Source organism: Mustela erminea, chromosome 6 (genome assembly GCF_009829155.1).
Source record: "Mustela erminea isolate mMusErm1 chromosome 6, mMusErm1.Pri, whole genome shotgun sequence".
In the NCBI taxonomy this organism is placed as follows: Eukaryota; Metazoa; Chordata; class Mammalia; order Carnivora; family Mustelidae; genus Mustela; species Mustela erminea.
Window position 1 is genome coordinate 60,863,088 of NC_045619.1, and position 15,058 is coordinate 60,878,145.

At 36.1% G+C, this 15,058-nt stretch overlaps 1 protein-coding gene across 3 annotated transcripts in view; it reads left to right on the top strand.

Annotated features, from left to right (window-relative positions):
• The window catches only part of PIK3C2G (phosphatidylinositol-4-phosphate 3-kinase catalytic subunit type 2 gamma), a 359,509-nt gene that overhangs the window by 222,493 nt on the left and 121,958 nt on the right, over positions 1 to 15,058 (top strand). For all 3 annotated transcript variants that reach the window (XR_004286866.1, XM_032347455.1, XM_032347456.1), the window contains exons 19-22: positions 933 to 1,113; positions 4,526 to 4,633; positions 9,475 to 9,567; positions 12,625 to 12,754. Coding sequence is in view for 2 of the 3 variants with exons in the window: in XM_032347455.1 (XP_032203346.1) it covers positions 933 to 1,113; positions 4,526 to 4,633; positions 9,475 to 9,567; positions 12,625 to 12,754 (512 nt within the window). In the remaining variant the exon portion in view is untranslated. The remainder of the gene's footprint in view (positions 1 to 932; positions 1,114 to 4,525; positions 4,634 to 9,474; positions 9,568 to 12,624; positions 12,755 to 15,058) is intronic.

A 15,058-nucleotide genomic window follows, 5' to 3' on the forward strand; every position in this document is an offset into this window, starting at 1 on the left:
CATTGGTTTAGGGCATAATAGTAAAGTTTGAGCATATTGGAATTAGTTTCAAGGCAATAGAAATTGTCACATGGCAGACAGAGTTATAAAATATTTGTTACTGCTCTATTATCTAGCATAGTATCTTCACTTTTTAAAGTGCTGTGCCTCCCATGTTCATGACATGAGCAGCCAGCCAGGCAGTGACAGAAGTTAGCTGGGGGAGGCCATAAAATACAGATGAACTAATGTCGGCTGACTGGTAGGTACATTGTGCTAAGCCCTTTTGAATGCATTAGGTCATTCTGTGTTCTATATAGTTCTACAGAGTCAGCATTATTACTTTGTTTTATAGATAAAGAAACAAAATCTCAGCCTAGTTAGGTAACTGGACTAAATTACTTGCAAGTTGGAGGACTGAGATTCAAATACCTGAAAACAAAAACCATGTTCTTGCTTTTACATTGTCTTCCTCCAAGTAATCAAGGGGAGGTACTGGAAGAAAGAGAAATAGGTAGGTATGTGACAGTGGGGAGATCATTGCCTTTTGAAGAAAAGTAGAAAAAGGTAAGGTTGATGTTTGAGTTCCACTATAGTATGGTCACTTATAAACACTACTTCTAAAACTTTGTCCTTATTTGTGTAAGAAGTCAAAATACGTTCTTAAGTATTTGTTATAGAATTAAGAAGCCTGAAAAAAGAAAAAGTGCATTGTGGATTAAAATGAGAAAAAGCAGGTCTCTTATTGATTCTTCACTCTAGGAATCTCATTAGCTATCAGACAGAATTTGATGACTGCCAACGAATAAACAACATTTTCCCCCAATAACAGGCTATTAAACTGCCCAAAGTCACCAAATACAGATTAGTCTGAAATGCACTGATTGCTCCTGCTGGAGGTGGTTAAAAAATCAGCTATAGATACAAGAATTCTTTTTCTCTCTTTCCTTCAGGCTGCTAAAGGATGCACAGAATGAAACTTATTTTAAAAGCTGGTATCAGAAGCTGTTGGCTGCTCTCCAATTCTGTTCAGGAAAAGCCTTGAGTGATGAGCTTTCCAAGGAGAAGAAACTTATTAAAATTATGGGAGACATTGGGGAAAAAGTCAAGTCTGCAAGTGACCCTCAAAGACAGGTTTGTTAAGAAATTAATCTTCATGTAGTGTTTCCTTTAATCTTTAGTTCAATTAAATTTTAATTTCATAGCTTAGAAAGCAAATTCGTTGTCTATACTTAGTTATAAGACCCCCAGCTCAATGAGTTTAATCAAGATTTTTTTCAATTTACAATCTGAAAGTTAATGATAATGTCTACCACGAGGACATGATTTTTAAGATTTTTTTATTTATTTGCGAGAGAGAGAGAGCAAAAGCAAATGGTGGGAGGAGCAGAAGGTGAGGGTGAGGGAGAGAATCTCCAGTGTGCTCTCCTCTGAGTGCAGAGCCCAGCACGGGGCTCAATCTCATGACCCTGAAATCATAACTTCAGCCAAAACTGAGACTTGGATGCCTAACTGACTGAGCCGTCCAGATACCCCAATGTAGTTTTTTTGACCTAAGTAGACATGTAGCATATGGAAAGTACCTGACAAGAAGAAATCAACTTAAAGGCAGCTTGTCTAAAAAGGCCAAATGAAGTTATTTCCTCAAAAGGACAGCACAACTCCGGGGATGGGTGGGGTGGGCGCCTGGGTGCCTGGGTTGCTCAGGAGTTGGGCCTCTGCCTTTGGCTCAGGTCATGATCTCAGGGTCCTGGAATCGAGCCCTGCATGGGGCTCTCCGCTCAGCAGGGAGCCTCCTTCCCCTGCTCCCCTGCCTGCCTGCTTGTGATCTCCCTCTCTGTCAAATAAGTAAATGAAATCTAAAAAAATGTCCAAAGGGGACTTTTTAGGGGACCCTTGTCGAAGGTACAAAATCAAAGTATAGATTTTTCTAATACTGTAATAATCAAAATAAAGACTTTTGGGACAAAACAAATAAAATTAACTAAATCAATAGTGATGTGGATAGTAAAACTGTTATACTAAGATCCAATAATAGTCAAAATATTGTGCCTTTTTCATCCCTGATAATAATAATGGACCTGACTAGTCTTCTTCTTGATCTGACTGAAGAATATTTGTTCTTTTTAATTATCTGCATCACTAGTTTCCCTCACTGATAAAGACCATTAAGTAGGTTTTCTTATGTTCAACATTCTAGATGCAGGAAGAGAGTGGGAAACCATTCATTGTATTAATAACATCATTCAGTAACAAGTATTTACAGACTGGGAATTAAGGATGGAAAGATGACTAAAACATGAAGTTTGTCCTCAAAGGGAGGACATAGTTTCTCTCCACCCACTGTCTAAAATCAAAAAGAGTTTTCAGCAAAATAATATAAAAACGCTGACAGGTAAAGTGTCCCAGAATTCTTTCCCAGCCCAGTATTTTTCTTGCTGGAAGTCACTCATTTGATAGAAGTGCCAGAGCTATGGCCCTTCACCTATATAGGAATACATAGGAAATAAAAAGCATAAACATGGAATTTATTCTCAAATGGGAAACTCTCAAATAGGAACTCTAGATTGACAGAAAAAACTTAAGATACATAACATGATGAGCAATGAAAAAGAAACCAAACTTCTATAATTTCTTCATATTACTGTAGATTATTTTCTAATGATAGAAAAAAATTGAAAGCAAGTAAATAAACTGGTTTAAAATTTATGAAATTTATATAAAATTTAGTTTAGTCTTTATTTCTTAGATTTCAAAATTTCTCACATATTTGAGATGCATGCTACAGTTAAGTAAGTCTGATGCCTTTTTTGACCATTTGCATTAAGTTCCAAAGTGCTGTTGATATTCTTTCAAATAAATATATTTTGCTCACCTAGACTGTTTTTGTGATAACAATTCTTCCCATAATAATAAGAAAATAAAAATAGAGATGAAAGAAGCATTTACAATTTTGCATAATTCAAGTTAGTTAGCTATTTTTTCTATTTTGTTTTAAAATGTACTAATTAGTATTGTATGGAAGTGTTGAATCACTATATTGTACACCAGAAACTAATATTATGCTGTATGTTGTTAATTCACTGGGATTTAAATAAAAACTTTTTAAAAAGACCTTTTTAATAGATACTTCATAATTCTGCAAACCTACTTATAAATTTTTGTCTGCTTATTCTGATAAAGGCTAGAGTTTTTAATATATTAAAATTGCCTCCCTAATTATTTTTCCTCAGATTCCTAGAAGTTATTTCTTTATATATTGTTTTTCTTGGCTGTTTACTATTAAAGCATGTCATCTCATAAAAAATAAAAAAAAAAAAAAATAAAAAGTACTAATTAAACTAACTGTGTGAAAGAAGATACTTAAAGACAGTGGAGGTTCCCCTCCATGGTATTCCTTAAGGGAATCCATGTATAGATAAGACAAAGGAGGACAGACAGGAAGAGTGCCATAGTGGAATTCGCCTCATTTTTCAACCTTGCTCTTCTGGATTCTGGGAGCAGTAGTGTCTGTTATTTGCCTAAGACCCAGGAGTGAAAGCTGAGAAACTCCTGGGAGTTAATTAAACATTATAAACCTGAGGGCATTTGAGTGGCTCAGTTGGTTGGGCGAAGGCCTTCGGCTCAGGTCATGATCCTGGAGTCCAGGGATCAAGTCCCGCATCGGGCTCCCTGCTGGGCAGGTAGTCTGCTTCTCCCTCTGACCTTTGCCTTCTCGTACTCTCTCTCTCTCTCTCATTCTCTCCCTCTCAATTAAAAAATAAAACCTTAGATAAAAACAACAACAAACAAACAAAAAAAACACCCCAGAACATTATTAATCTGATACTTTCATTTTTAGAAATGGACTCAGAGAGTTTCTGAAAGTGGACTAAAAGAAACTTTTATATTTTGAATTATTGTTTTTCCCCTTTTTTGATTAGGGAATACGCAGTTTTAAAGGTGTCATTTGTGCTTTTAGATCTTCCACAGGTACAGAGAACTATGGAAGGGAATGGGGTAAGTATCAGGAATATACTTATTAGCATTTAATAAATCATTTGTTCAAATATATTACTATTTCTGACAGTTACCACTTTTGCCATTATTGCTCTTAATATATGTGATTTTTTTTTCTAAAACGTACTATCACTATTAAGTATAAATCTTGAGGGTTACAAACTAAGATTCCAGGAAATTATCAGAATTGGATCATGTTAACAATTACTTAAAGCAGGTTCTATAAGATGGTGGGCCACAGTCAAAGCCAACCCATCATGTTTTGTTTGAACAGAATAGTTCTTTGTTTTGGTTTTGTTTTCAATTGAATTAAAAATCCTGTAGAAAAGACATGAACTCTTTAGCTCCCCATCGCCCCCCACTCCCTATTGTCTTTAGCCGTCTGCTTCCTTATATGTGGCTACCTCATCTACCGACCCCAGAGCATCCAAGTGTGCAACCCCTGAATTAGAGAGTTTACTTAATCAGTAGAAGAAAATTGTAACTTGAAAGAAAGTCGAATTCTTAACAGTTTCTAAGATGCTTTTTCAACTGATTTTTTCCACAGGAGGTACTAAAGAAAGAGATTGGCAGACTAGAAGAATTCTTTCAGTGTATAAAGACCTGTCACCTTCCTCTGAACCCTGCCCTGTGTGTAAAGGGTGTTGATCGTGATGTAAGTCAGTTTATTCAGTAGATAAGTTGAGTATTTTTGTTTTGTATTGTTTAGCTCACCCTGTGTTTTTGAAATGGCAAAAAAACAACTTGTAAATTGTCATTGAAAAAATTTTAAAAAAAATAATCGAATCCCATCCAAGCTAAGTGTTGCATTTGATGCACTGTGTAAGGTTGAGATTGCACTGGCCTCATCACATGATTTGTTGGTCTAGAAATATATTATCAGTTCAGTAAAAATAAATAAATAAAGATACTGCTCACTAAATTGATTTCTCAATTTATTCAAAATGGTTGATTTGCTGACCTTATGCAGGCTGGCTTTAATTTCATGCCTATTTAGATTATGTGCATAGCCATGCCTAGTACACTAGGATATTATTAGCTACAACACGTCAGTTTTTATTTAATTTAAAATTCATTGACTCACGTGTCAGTGTACCATATATTTTGTGACTTAACTCATGCCTGGAGTGACCTTTCTGGTATCAGAAACAATTTCTCTCTCTTGCTCAGGCTCTGTCAGTCACACTTCTCTGACTTAGAATTTCTTTCTCCTTTTATCTCCATTAAGTTTATTAGCCTCCTTCTCAAGGGCCCAAGAGTAGAAAGCACTAATAGAGGCAGGATTGGTAAGTGAGACTTAGAGGTGAAGAGGTTAAACTATCACACATGTCTAATAAATGTTACTTGACTGACATTATAATACAATCAAGAAAACAAACCCAGTAATTAGGAGAAAAGCTAGACCATTATTAGTATGAATATAAAAAATTTTGCTAAAAAGTTGGCCTTGTTACCTTTACAACTTTGCTGCCTCAGAAACTTTCCTAATATGCTATGCACGCATATTTTTGAAAAATAACAAAATAAGGCATCAAATTCCACAGACTGTGATATGTCTATCGGGGCTAAAACCCAAATCATTGCTGATCTTTTAAAATGTGTAACTTTTTAATCATTAGCAATATCCACTGATTAATGTTGCAAATACAGGGAAATGCAGCATTTCAAAGACGTAGTATCTTAAAGTACAAAGAACAGTATGATTCATTGAGTCTAGATTGTGATTTTTCTGTTTCTGTTTTCTTGGTTTACTGTTGTTTAAGGAGTAGAACAATTTGCTGTTAAAATTCCATATGAGTCTTGGTTTTGGTAGGCCTTGGAGGTATGGGTTATCAGCTCTAATGGGTGGTTGCTGTGCATGCCTGTGTGAAATGGTCAGGATGAGGATCGCCACCCCTAGCATGGTAGCTGAGCCACACTCCTTTCCTATATCCACCTGCAGACAGCAGTACTTTCCCTGAGTCTGGAAAGTATGCCAAGTAAAGCTCCCTCTTTTCTCCATTTGCACAATGCTGGGCACCTGTGTGTAGAACAATAAACAGGGCAGATGTGGCCAGGTGACACTCCCTCCTAGGGAACGTTTTAGTTTATCCTACAGTCCTGCAGAACAAGGAAGTCTAAAGGAACATACATCACATCTGAAGATGTGGCGAATGTGGCAAAGTTTCAGTCAGAGCCTGCATCAGAGGATCCGTTCTGGAAAGAGGCTCTAAGAGTGTAATGAATATAAGACATTTAGAGGCACTCCTCAGTCAATGGTTCATTTGAGAATCTACTAAGCAGGGAAGCCCTATGAATGCAGCAAGCATGGGAAGACTCGTCATCACTACTCCCATCTCATTCAATATCAGAGATTCCATAATTAGTAAAAAAAAAAAAAAAAAAACCTTATAAATGTGCTTTATGCATAAAAACCTTTACTCATTGACCCTCAAATAACTCATCCTCAGGAGAAGACATAAATTTCATGAGTATAGAAGGCTTTCATTCAGAATAAAATCCTTTTCTAAAATCAAGTATTTCACATTAGTGAGAAACATTACAGGCGACATGAGTGTGGGCAAGCTCTCTGTTCCAACAGAAACCATTTTGACCACCAGAGAATCCATACTGGGAAGAAACCCTGAGAGTATAATGAACATAGTAAGATCTTCAGTGAGGGTAGATGTCATATTTGACATCAGAGCCTCCATACTGGGCAACAAGCACAATAAATGCAGGCAGCAAGGAAATGCTTCAATCAGAACTCTCAACTTGTTGGCTGTGAGCAAATTCAGACCAGAGAAAAACATTTGGAACGCAGTGTGGCAAATATTGAGTAATGTCTTGTTTTATGTCACCCGACTTCACACAAGCAAAAAACCTCGTAAGTATGGAAAATATACAGTCAGGACTCACATTTTGTTGTATAACAGAGAATTCACACTAGTGAAAAATCCTATGAATGTGATAAGTATGGAAAGATCTTTGGTGATAGCATCAACTTTACAATGTCAGAGAACCCATCTGGGGAGAAACTTCATAAACGCAATGATTGTGGGAAAGCCATTAGTGATAATTCACAGTTTATCAGGCATCAGAGAGTTCACACTAGAGAGAAGCCTTATGAGTGTATGAGTATGGGAAAGCCTATAGTCAATATTCTATTTTAATCACGATCTGCAAACTACACTGGGGAGATGCACTCAGGCCAATCTCCTTTTTAACACATGGCTCTCCAAGACAGAGGACAAAGATCTTAACTTTGAGTTAAGATTTCTTTCAAAGAATTTTTACCCTTGTCTCTCCTTGGAACCACTAATTACAATGAGCCATTTCTTGTTTTTCTTTCCATCACTAGGGAACGGGCCATTTGGGAAAGTGGTTGTAACATAATATAATCCTTCCCCACTCCTGAAAAAGTAAGGACCACACACTTCATTTACTAGTAGGTTTCTTTCCTTTTTTAAAACTATTTTAAATCTATGTCATTAGTGTGTGCTTCTCAAGAACAAGGTCTTATCTTTCTTTCTCTATTCTAGCTCTTCCTATATTCTTTTCTCTGTTCTAGTTTTTTTTTTTTTTATCTCACCATTTACATAAAATTATCTTCCAAGACTCCAACTCATTCTTTCCCTTCTCCTGGTTGTGGCCCTTGCAGTCCATTTTTAACATCTAAGTTCTCATTGTTTGCTTTTCCCTACCTAGAAAGCCTTTTTTAAAACATTTTTGCTAATCCAAGTTCCACAATCTTCAAATCCACCTCATCTCTGAAAGACTTCTCTTCTTTAAGTGCTTCTTCATCCAACTGCAATAAATGGCCTTGTAAATTATTTGCAACTTAATGCACGTGTGTTCATATCAACTTCCTGTAGGCTCTTAGGGAGTAGATATAGTACCTCTGATATCACATAGATAATGGTTTGTGCATATTAGTTGTCAAATATGAAATATTTTTTGCATGATCCTCAAAAAGTATACTGCATGTGAAAACCAAAATATAAAACAATGAAGTTAAAATAGCTCCAAGTGATGTAATTAAGAAGAAGGGCTAAGCCTTGTCTTCATCCCGCCTTTGCCCTTTTTCTCTTCCCTGAACTTGGGATGCCTCAGAGTGACCCCCAAGAATTGGATGAGCACAGTTTGAAAATCACTGATCTAGACTCATTTCCGGACTTATACAGGATTTCCTAATTCAATACCATGACAGAAAGTCATATGTTCCCTGATTGACTGATTCTCAAAACAAGAATTCATTACTTAATAAGCAGCCTCATCCATTTTCTATAAACCTCAAATTGATTCAGTAAGCAAGGGTTTCTGTTTCTTAGGGATTAGGTTAGATTTGTGTTCATAGGTTAAGTTAAAAATATATATCCTTTCCTCTCTGTTTATACTGATTTCAGACTTCTCAAAAAATAATGACATTAGCTGATCCTTCAACATGTATTGATGTCATATTTTACTAAGTTGATAAATTGAAACCATCAAGTTCTTTTCCTTTATTTAGTATTGATTTAACTCTTCACTGTCAACATGAAGTCTCTAATAGCCTAAAGACATACAACCTTTTAACACTCAATTAGATGTAAGAGCATAAAAGGAAAATAAGCAACAAGAAAAGTATACTGGAAAGTAGTCAATATCATAAAGCTGAAAATGGAAATGCAAAGTGTAGCTGAAAGAAAGGGAAGGAGGAAACATATGTTGTACTGTTATTTATAAAGGTAAGAAAATACTCATTAACTAAAAGAGAAAAAGAATGCATTGTTATTTTTAAAGTACCTAATTAGTGTCAGGAGATGCACTATAGAAGGTCTTTTATATCTATTAAGCTATATATCTTAAAGTTACAGAGTTCAAATTTGAACTCAGTCTTTCTTAACCCTAAAACCATATTTCCTTAAAGAATTCTGCAGGGAATGGGGCCCCTGGGTGGCTCAGCGGGTTAAAGCCTCTGCCTTCGACTCAGGTCATGGTCCCAGGGTCCTGGGATTGAGCCCTGCATCGGGCTCTCTGCTCAGTGAGGGGCCTGCTTCTCTCTCTCTCTCTCTGCCTGCCTCTCTGCCTACTTGTGATCTCTTGTCTGTGAAATAAATAAATAAGATCTTAAAAAAAAGAAAAAAGAATTCTGCAGGGAAGAAGTAATTAAAAGGAAATATATTTTTGAATAGCAATTTTAGATATTAATCAACTATCATAAACACAATGTCTACATACTAATTAGTTTATTTAAACCTCCAACATATCACCACTGTTCAGTGAGAAACGAGTAGTTAAAGATTTACAAACTGCCAAGAAGCTACATTTTCAGTTTCTAAGTAAAGGCTTTGGTTAGTGGACCAAAGTTGTTCTATTGTTGTTTTTAGTAAATATGTTTCTTTGTTCCAAAGTATAAAAATTATACATATGTGTTATATTTTCTTACATAAAGAATTATGCAAGAAGCCCATGATTTCAGGGAAAGTGTTATTTCTGGTTTATTTTGCTCAGGATTTTTCTCTTCTATTTCTATAGGCATGTTCATATTTCACATCTCATGCTTTGCCATTGAAGATTACTTTCATCAACGCTAACCCCATGGGCAAAAACATCAGCGTCATTTTTAAGGTACAGAAACATCAGATTGATTTCACAGGTAGAATTCTTGATTTATTTCTTGCAAAAATAAATTATTATAGTTACTTTCCTCTGATGACAGCATAGAGGATTCCAGTTATTTTTGATTCTGCATTTTTACAGAATTATAGAACATGTCAATGATTAACAATAAATCAATCATTACTGGCTCAAGCTAGTTAACCTTCGTGCAAAACTTAAGAAGATCTGTTTCAGTAAGTGAAATTATATGCTTTTGAGTGGCACAGGAAGTGGAATGTGTGGGAACCCCCTAGTGAGAGAGTTTTCTTTGATTTAGATACTAAATTAGAATCAATATTAGCTAAAATTCAAATGATATGTTAATGTAACATAAAATTCTATTCTGCAGGTACTTGCTTATTTTAGTAATTTGGATTATTTTCTTCTTTTCAAATAAATAGAGGCCAAATCAGTCTCTATCATGAATCCCATAGGAAAGTAGAGTAAAAGGTAGTAAAAGAGTTTGGGGCAAGTTGGAAAGAGGGACCATAAGAAGCTATGAGTGAAAAGGAAAACTTTGGAGCCATTTGGTTAATTTAATCAAGTGTTCAGCCAAACCAGACAACTAGGTCTCAGAGTAAATTATTTGGTGGATTTTGACTATTTTTGAGGATAATTTTTAACACACCCATACTTTGGCTTTGACTTGTGTAACTTCAAGCATTGATGGTCGTGAAACACTGCATTTTGGGTGAAGAAAAAAATACCACAAAATTACATCTCGGAATATTTTTTCTGCATATAATTTAGAAAGCATTTTCAAAACTAAACCTCTTAGTTTAAAAGCAGAAAACTATCCTTCCCCTTTGGACATGTTCCATTTCCTTTACCTATGCTAGAAAAATCGCTCCTTAATCATTTATTATGATCAAAGGCTATTTATTGTGAACACTTTTAACCACCTTCATAATATGAGAATTCAATGATTTAAAGTCTGATGAATCCTATGTGTGCCGTTTATACTCCTCGTCAAGAAGCTCTTGGTATTCCAACTCTATAACAGTATGTACATTTATGGCATACCAAATAATGTTGTAGTTAGAAAGAAATCTCTCTTGGCTGAGAGATTTGAATAAACATTCATCAAGCCTCTCTTCACTAGATTTTGAATTTAAGACATCACACGTGGATGATAAATTGAAAGATTATTATCAGTGAACAACTTTCCAAGCAACTTTTAGTTTAATGGCTGAATCTTCTGTAATCATTTAAAGGAAAGTTCTTATATTCTTTGATCCTCTCTCAGAAACACAGGGTGTTCTTTTTTTTTAAATTAAATTTATTTATTTTCAGCATAACAGTATTCATTATTTTTTCACTACACCCAGTGCTCCATGCAATCCGTGCCCTCTATAACACCCACCACCTGGTACCCCAACCTCCCACCCCACCCCCGCCACTTCAAACCCCTCAGATTGTTTTTCAGAGTCCATAGTCTCTCATGATTCACCTCCCCTTCCAATTTACCCCAGCTCCCTTCTCCTCTCTAACTCCCCATGTCCTCCATGCTATTTGTTATGCTCCACAAATAAGTGAAACCATATGATAATTTACTCTCTCTGCTTGACTTATTTCAATCAGCATAATCTCTTCCAGTCCCGTCCATGTTGCTACAAAAGTTGGGTATTCATCCGTTCTGATGGAGGCATAATACTCCATAGTGTATATGGACCACATCTTCCTTATCCATTCGTCCGTTGAAGGGCATCTTGGTTCTTTCCATAGTTTGGCGACCGTGGCCATTGCTGCTGTAAACATTGGGGTACAGATGGCCCTTCTTTTCACTACATCTGTATCTTTGGGGTAAATACCCAGGAGTGCAATTGCAGGGTCATAGGGAAGTTCTATTTTTAATTTCTTGAGGAATCTTCACACTGTTCTCCAAAGAGGCTGCACCAATCTGCATTCCCACCAACAGTGTAAGAGGGTTCCCCTTTCTCCACATCCCCTCCAACACATGTTGTTTCCTGTCTTGTTAATTTTGGCCATTCTAACTGGTGTAAGGTGATATCTCAATGTGGTTTTAATTTGAATCTCCCTGAGGGCTAGTGATGATGAACATTTTTTCATGTGTCTGATATCCATTTGTATGTCTTCATTGGAGAAGTCTCTGTTCATATCTTCTGCCCATTTGTCTATACTGCCTAGAGCAATCTATGCTTTTAATGCCATTCCAATCAAAATTCCACCAGTATTCTTCAAAGAGCTGGAGCAAATAATCCAGAAATTTGTATGGAATCAGAAGAGACCCCCGAATCGTGAAGGAAATGTTGAAAAAATAAAACTGGGGCATCACGTTACCTGATTTCAAGCTTTATTACAAAGCTGTGGTAACCAAGACAGGATGGTACTGGCATAAAAACAGACACATAGACCAGTGGAACAGAGTAGAGAGCCCAGATATGGACCCTCAACTCTATGGTCAATTAATCTTCGACAAAACGGGAAAAAATATACATTGGAAAAAAGACAGTCTCTTCAATAAATGGTGCTGGGAAAACTGGACAGCTATATGTAGAAGAATGAAACTCGACCATTCTCTTACACCGTACACAAAGATAAACTCAAAATGGATAAAAGACCTCAACGTGAGACAGGAATCCATCAGAATCCTAGAGGAGAACATAGGCAGTAATCTCTTCGATATCAGCCACAGCAACTTCTTTCTAGATATGTCTCCAAAGGCAAAGGAAACAAAAGCGAAAATAAACTTTTGGGACTTCATCAAAATCAAAAGCTTCTGCACAGCAAAGGAAACAGTCAAAAAACAAAGAGGCAACCCACGAAATGGGAGAAGATATTTGCAAATGACAGTACAGACAAAAGGTTGATATCCAGGATCTATAATGAACTCCTCAAACTCAACACACACAAAACACAAGGTGTTCTTAATACTAACAAAACAACTGTAACCATCCTAAGTTGGGCTGAAAATGTATTTGAGGAAAGAAATGATATATACCATATTTGAAGACCTTTAATGAAACTCAAAGAGAAATCCAGAGTCTCTAATTTTGTTTTTAACAGGCCGGAGATGATCTTCGTCAAGATATGCTTGTTCTGCAGATTATTCAAGTGATAGACAATATTTGGCTGCAGGAAGGCCTGGATATGCAAATGATCATTTATAGATGCCTATCCACAGGGAAAGGTCAAGGTCGGTATAGATTAGAAAGTGATTTGGCTTACATTATTTATCTTAAACATTCACTGGTAACATGACACAAACTTTCCACAGCCTTCATCTTGGACTATAAATTTTAAAGTCAAAAGAACCATACAACATCATTCTTTTTTCTTAAAAGTAATTATTTTCAAAAGTGGGTAAGTCAAAGTAATGTGGGATGTCAAAGAATGTATTGTCTTTTTTGATATTAATTAGGATTTTGACAATCCAAATGTTAACTGTGGTGTCCTTTTGTGTGTCTTTTGTATGTTTTTTCTTTTTTAAAAAAAAATAATAACAGAAGAGCTTATTTGTTCAAAAAATTCAATTTTTTGCCTTTTAACACAAAATTTACAAAGTTGCAAATGCTTGAATGAGTTCTGAACTATCTAAATACATTATAAATCTGCATTTAATTTCTAAAAGACTTTTTTTTTTAAGTTTTTTTTTAATTATTTATTTGACAGACAGATCACAAGTAGGCAGAGAGGCAGGCAGAGAGAGAGAGATCGGGGCAAGCAGGCTCTCCACTGAGCAAAGAGCCCTATGCCAGCTCAATCCCAGGACCCTGGGATCATGACCTGAGCTGAAGGCAGAGGCTTTAACCCACTGAGCCACCCAGGTGCCCCTCTAAAAGACTTTTAAATAAATCATAATTTCAGTAGTCAAAGATGAGCAAACATACAAATTTTGAACATACTTCTTTTCCTTTATAAAAGCCAAGATGTTAATATGGAAATATAATTACATTTAATACACATTTTCAATGAAAGTAACATCAATGGGCCACCTAAATTATTACCATCACAAGTAAAATTTGCACTTAATTACAATCATGCTAAATTGAAGAAATAATTCCCAAGATACCTTATAATTTTCTTTGAATGTGGTCACTGCCACTTAAAATTTCATTCAACTACTTGGTAGGACAGAAAATACAACTGCATAAACAAAGGGATAAAAAATCATAGAACTAGGGGCACCTGGGTGGCTCAGTTATTAAGCATCTGCCTTCAGCTCGGGTCATGATCCTGGGGTCCTGGGATCAAGCCCCGCATCAGACTCCCTGCTCAGCGGGAGGCTTGCTTCTCTCTTTCCCACTCCCCCTGCTTGTGTTCCCTCTCTCTCTGTGTCTCTCTCAGTCACATAAATAAATAAAATCTTACAAAAGAAAAAATCGGTAGAACTAGGGAACGGACCTAGAACCATGTGGTTGTTGTTGTGGTGGTGGTGGTGGTTGTTATTCAGGCAGAACTACAATTTAACTTTAACAGAAAAACTATCACTGTCTGCCTCCCCCCGCCCCAGTACCTGAGGTCCCACCACAAAGCTCAGCACCCCAGCCACATGTTTGGAAGCACCTCCATGTGGGCTTAACTTGGCAACCTAATACTTCCGGCTGACTCTGTAACAAGTCATACTACCCAATTATTTTGATTTTGGTAATAGAGCTCTTGCTTTCATGACAAGTATCCACCCCTGAACCCTTCCCAAAGCTCTAGTTCCTAAGAGTATCATTGATACTGTGAGATTGTTATCCCTTGTGTTTACTCTCCTTTTTCTTACATAAAGTAACCTAATTCTTTCAAATCCTAATGTATTGAAAGAGAAAGAATAAAGCTAGATGAGCCAAACTGAACTTTCTGATGTCACATAGATTACCTTTTCTTCAGAAATTGAATATATCATGGACCTCAGTGAAATTCTTCAATTGCATGTACTCATTTCCAGTTTAAAATTGTAGAATTTAGCAGTCTAAATCTTTTAAAGTTAATAAAATGACTGTGCAAAAATGAATGTAGACTTGCTCAAAGTTGCAGAAAACAAACTATTAATCCCTCATATCTACCAATAATCATCTATAGTTGTTAGGATTTGTAAGGGCATTATACTGGCAAAATATTTTTTCAAGAAAAATAGTGATCATTAAAGCAAACATCATGTTTAGGAGATCAGGTTCCATTTTTAATATGCTTCCAAGACTTACTGAATATCTGTTGCTTTTTTTTTTTTTCAAGAAATCTCGCAGGGCGCCTGGGTGGCTCAGTTGGTTGAGCGACTGCCTTCAGCTCAGGTCATGATCCCAGAGTTCTCGGATCAAGTTCTGCATCAAGCTCCCTGCTCAGCGGAGAGTCTGCTTCTTCCTCTGACCTTCCCCCTTTCATGCTCTCTCTCTCAATTCTCTCTCTTTCTCAAATAAATTAATTAATTAAATCTTTAAAAAGATATATATATATATATATATATATATATATATATATATATATAACAAAGTAAGATAAGGAATACTAAAAT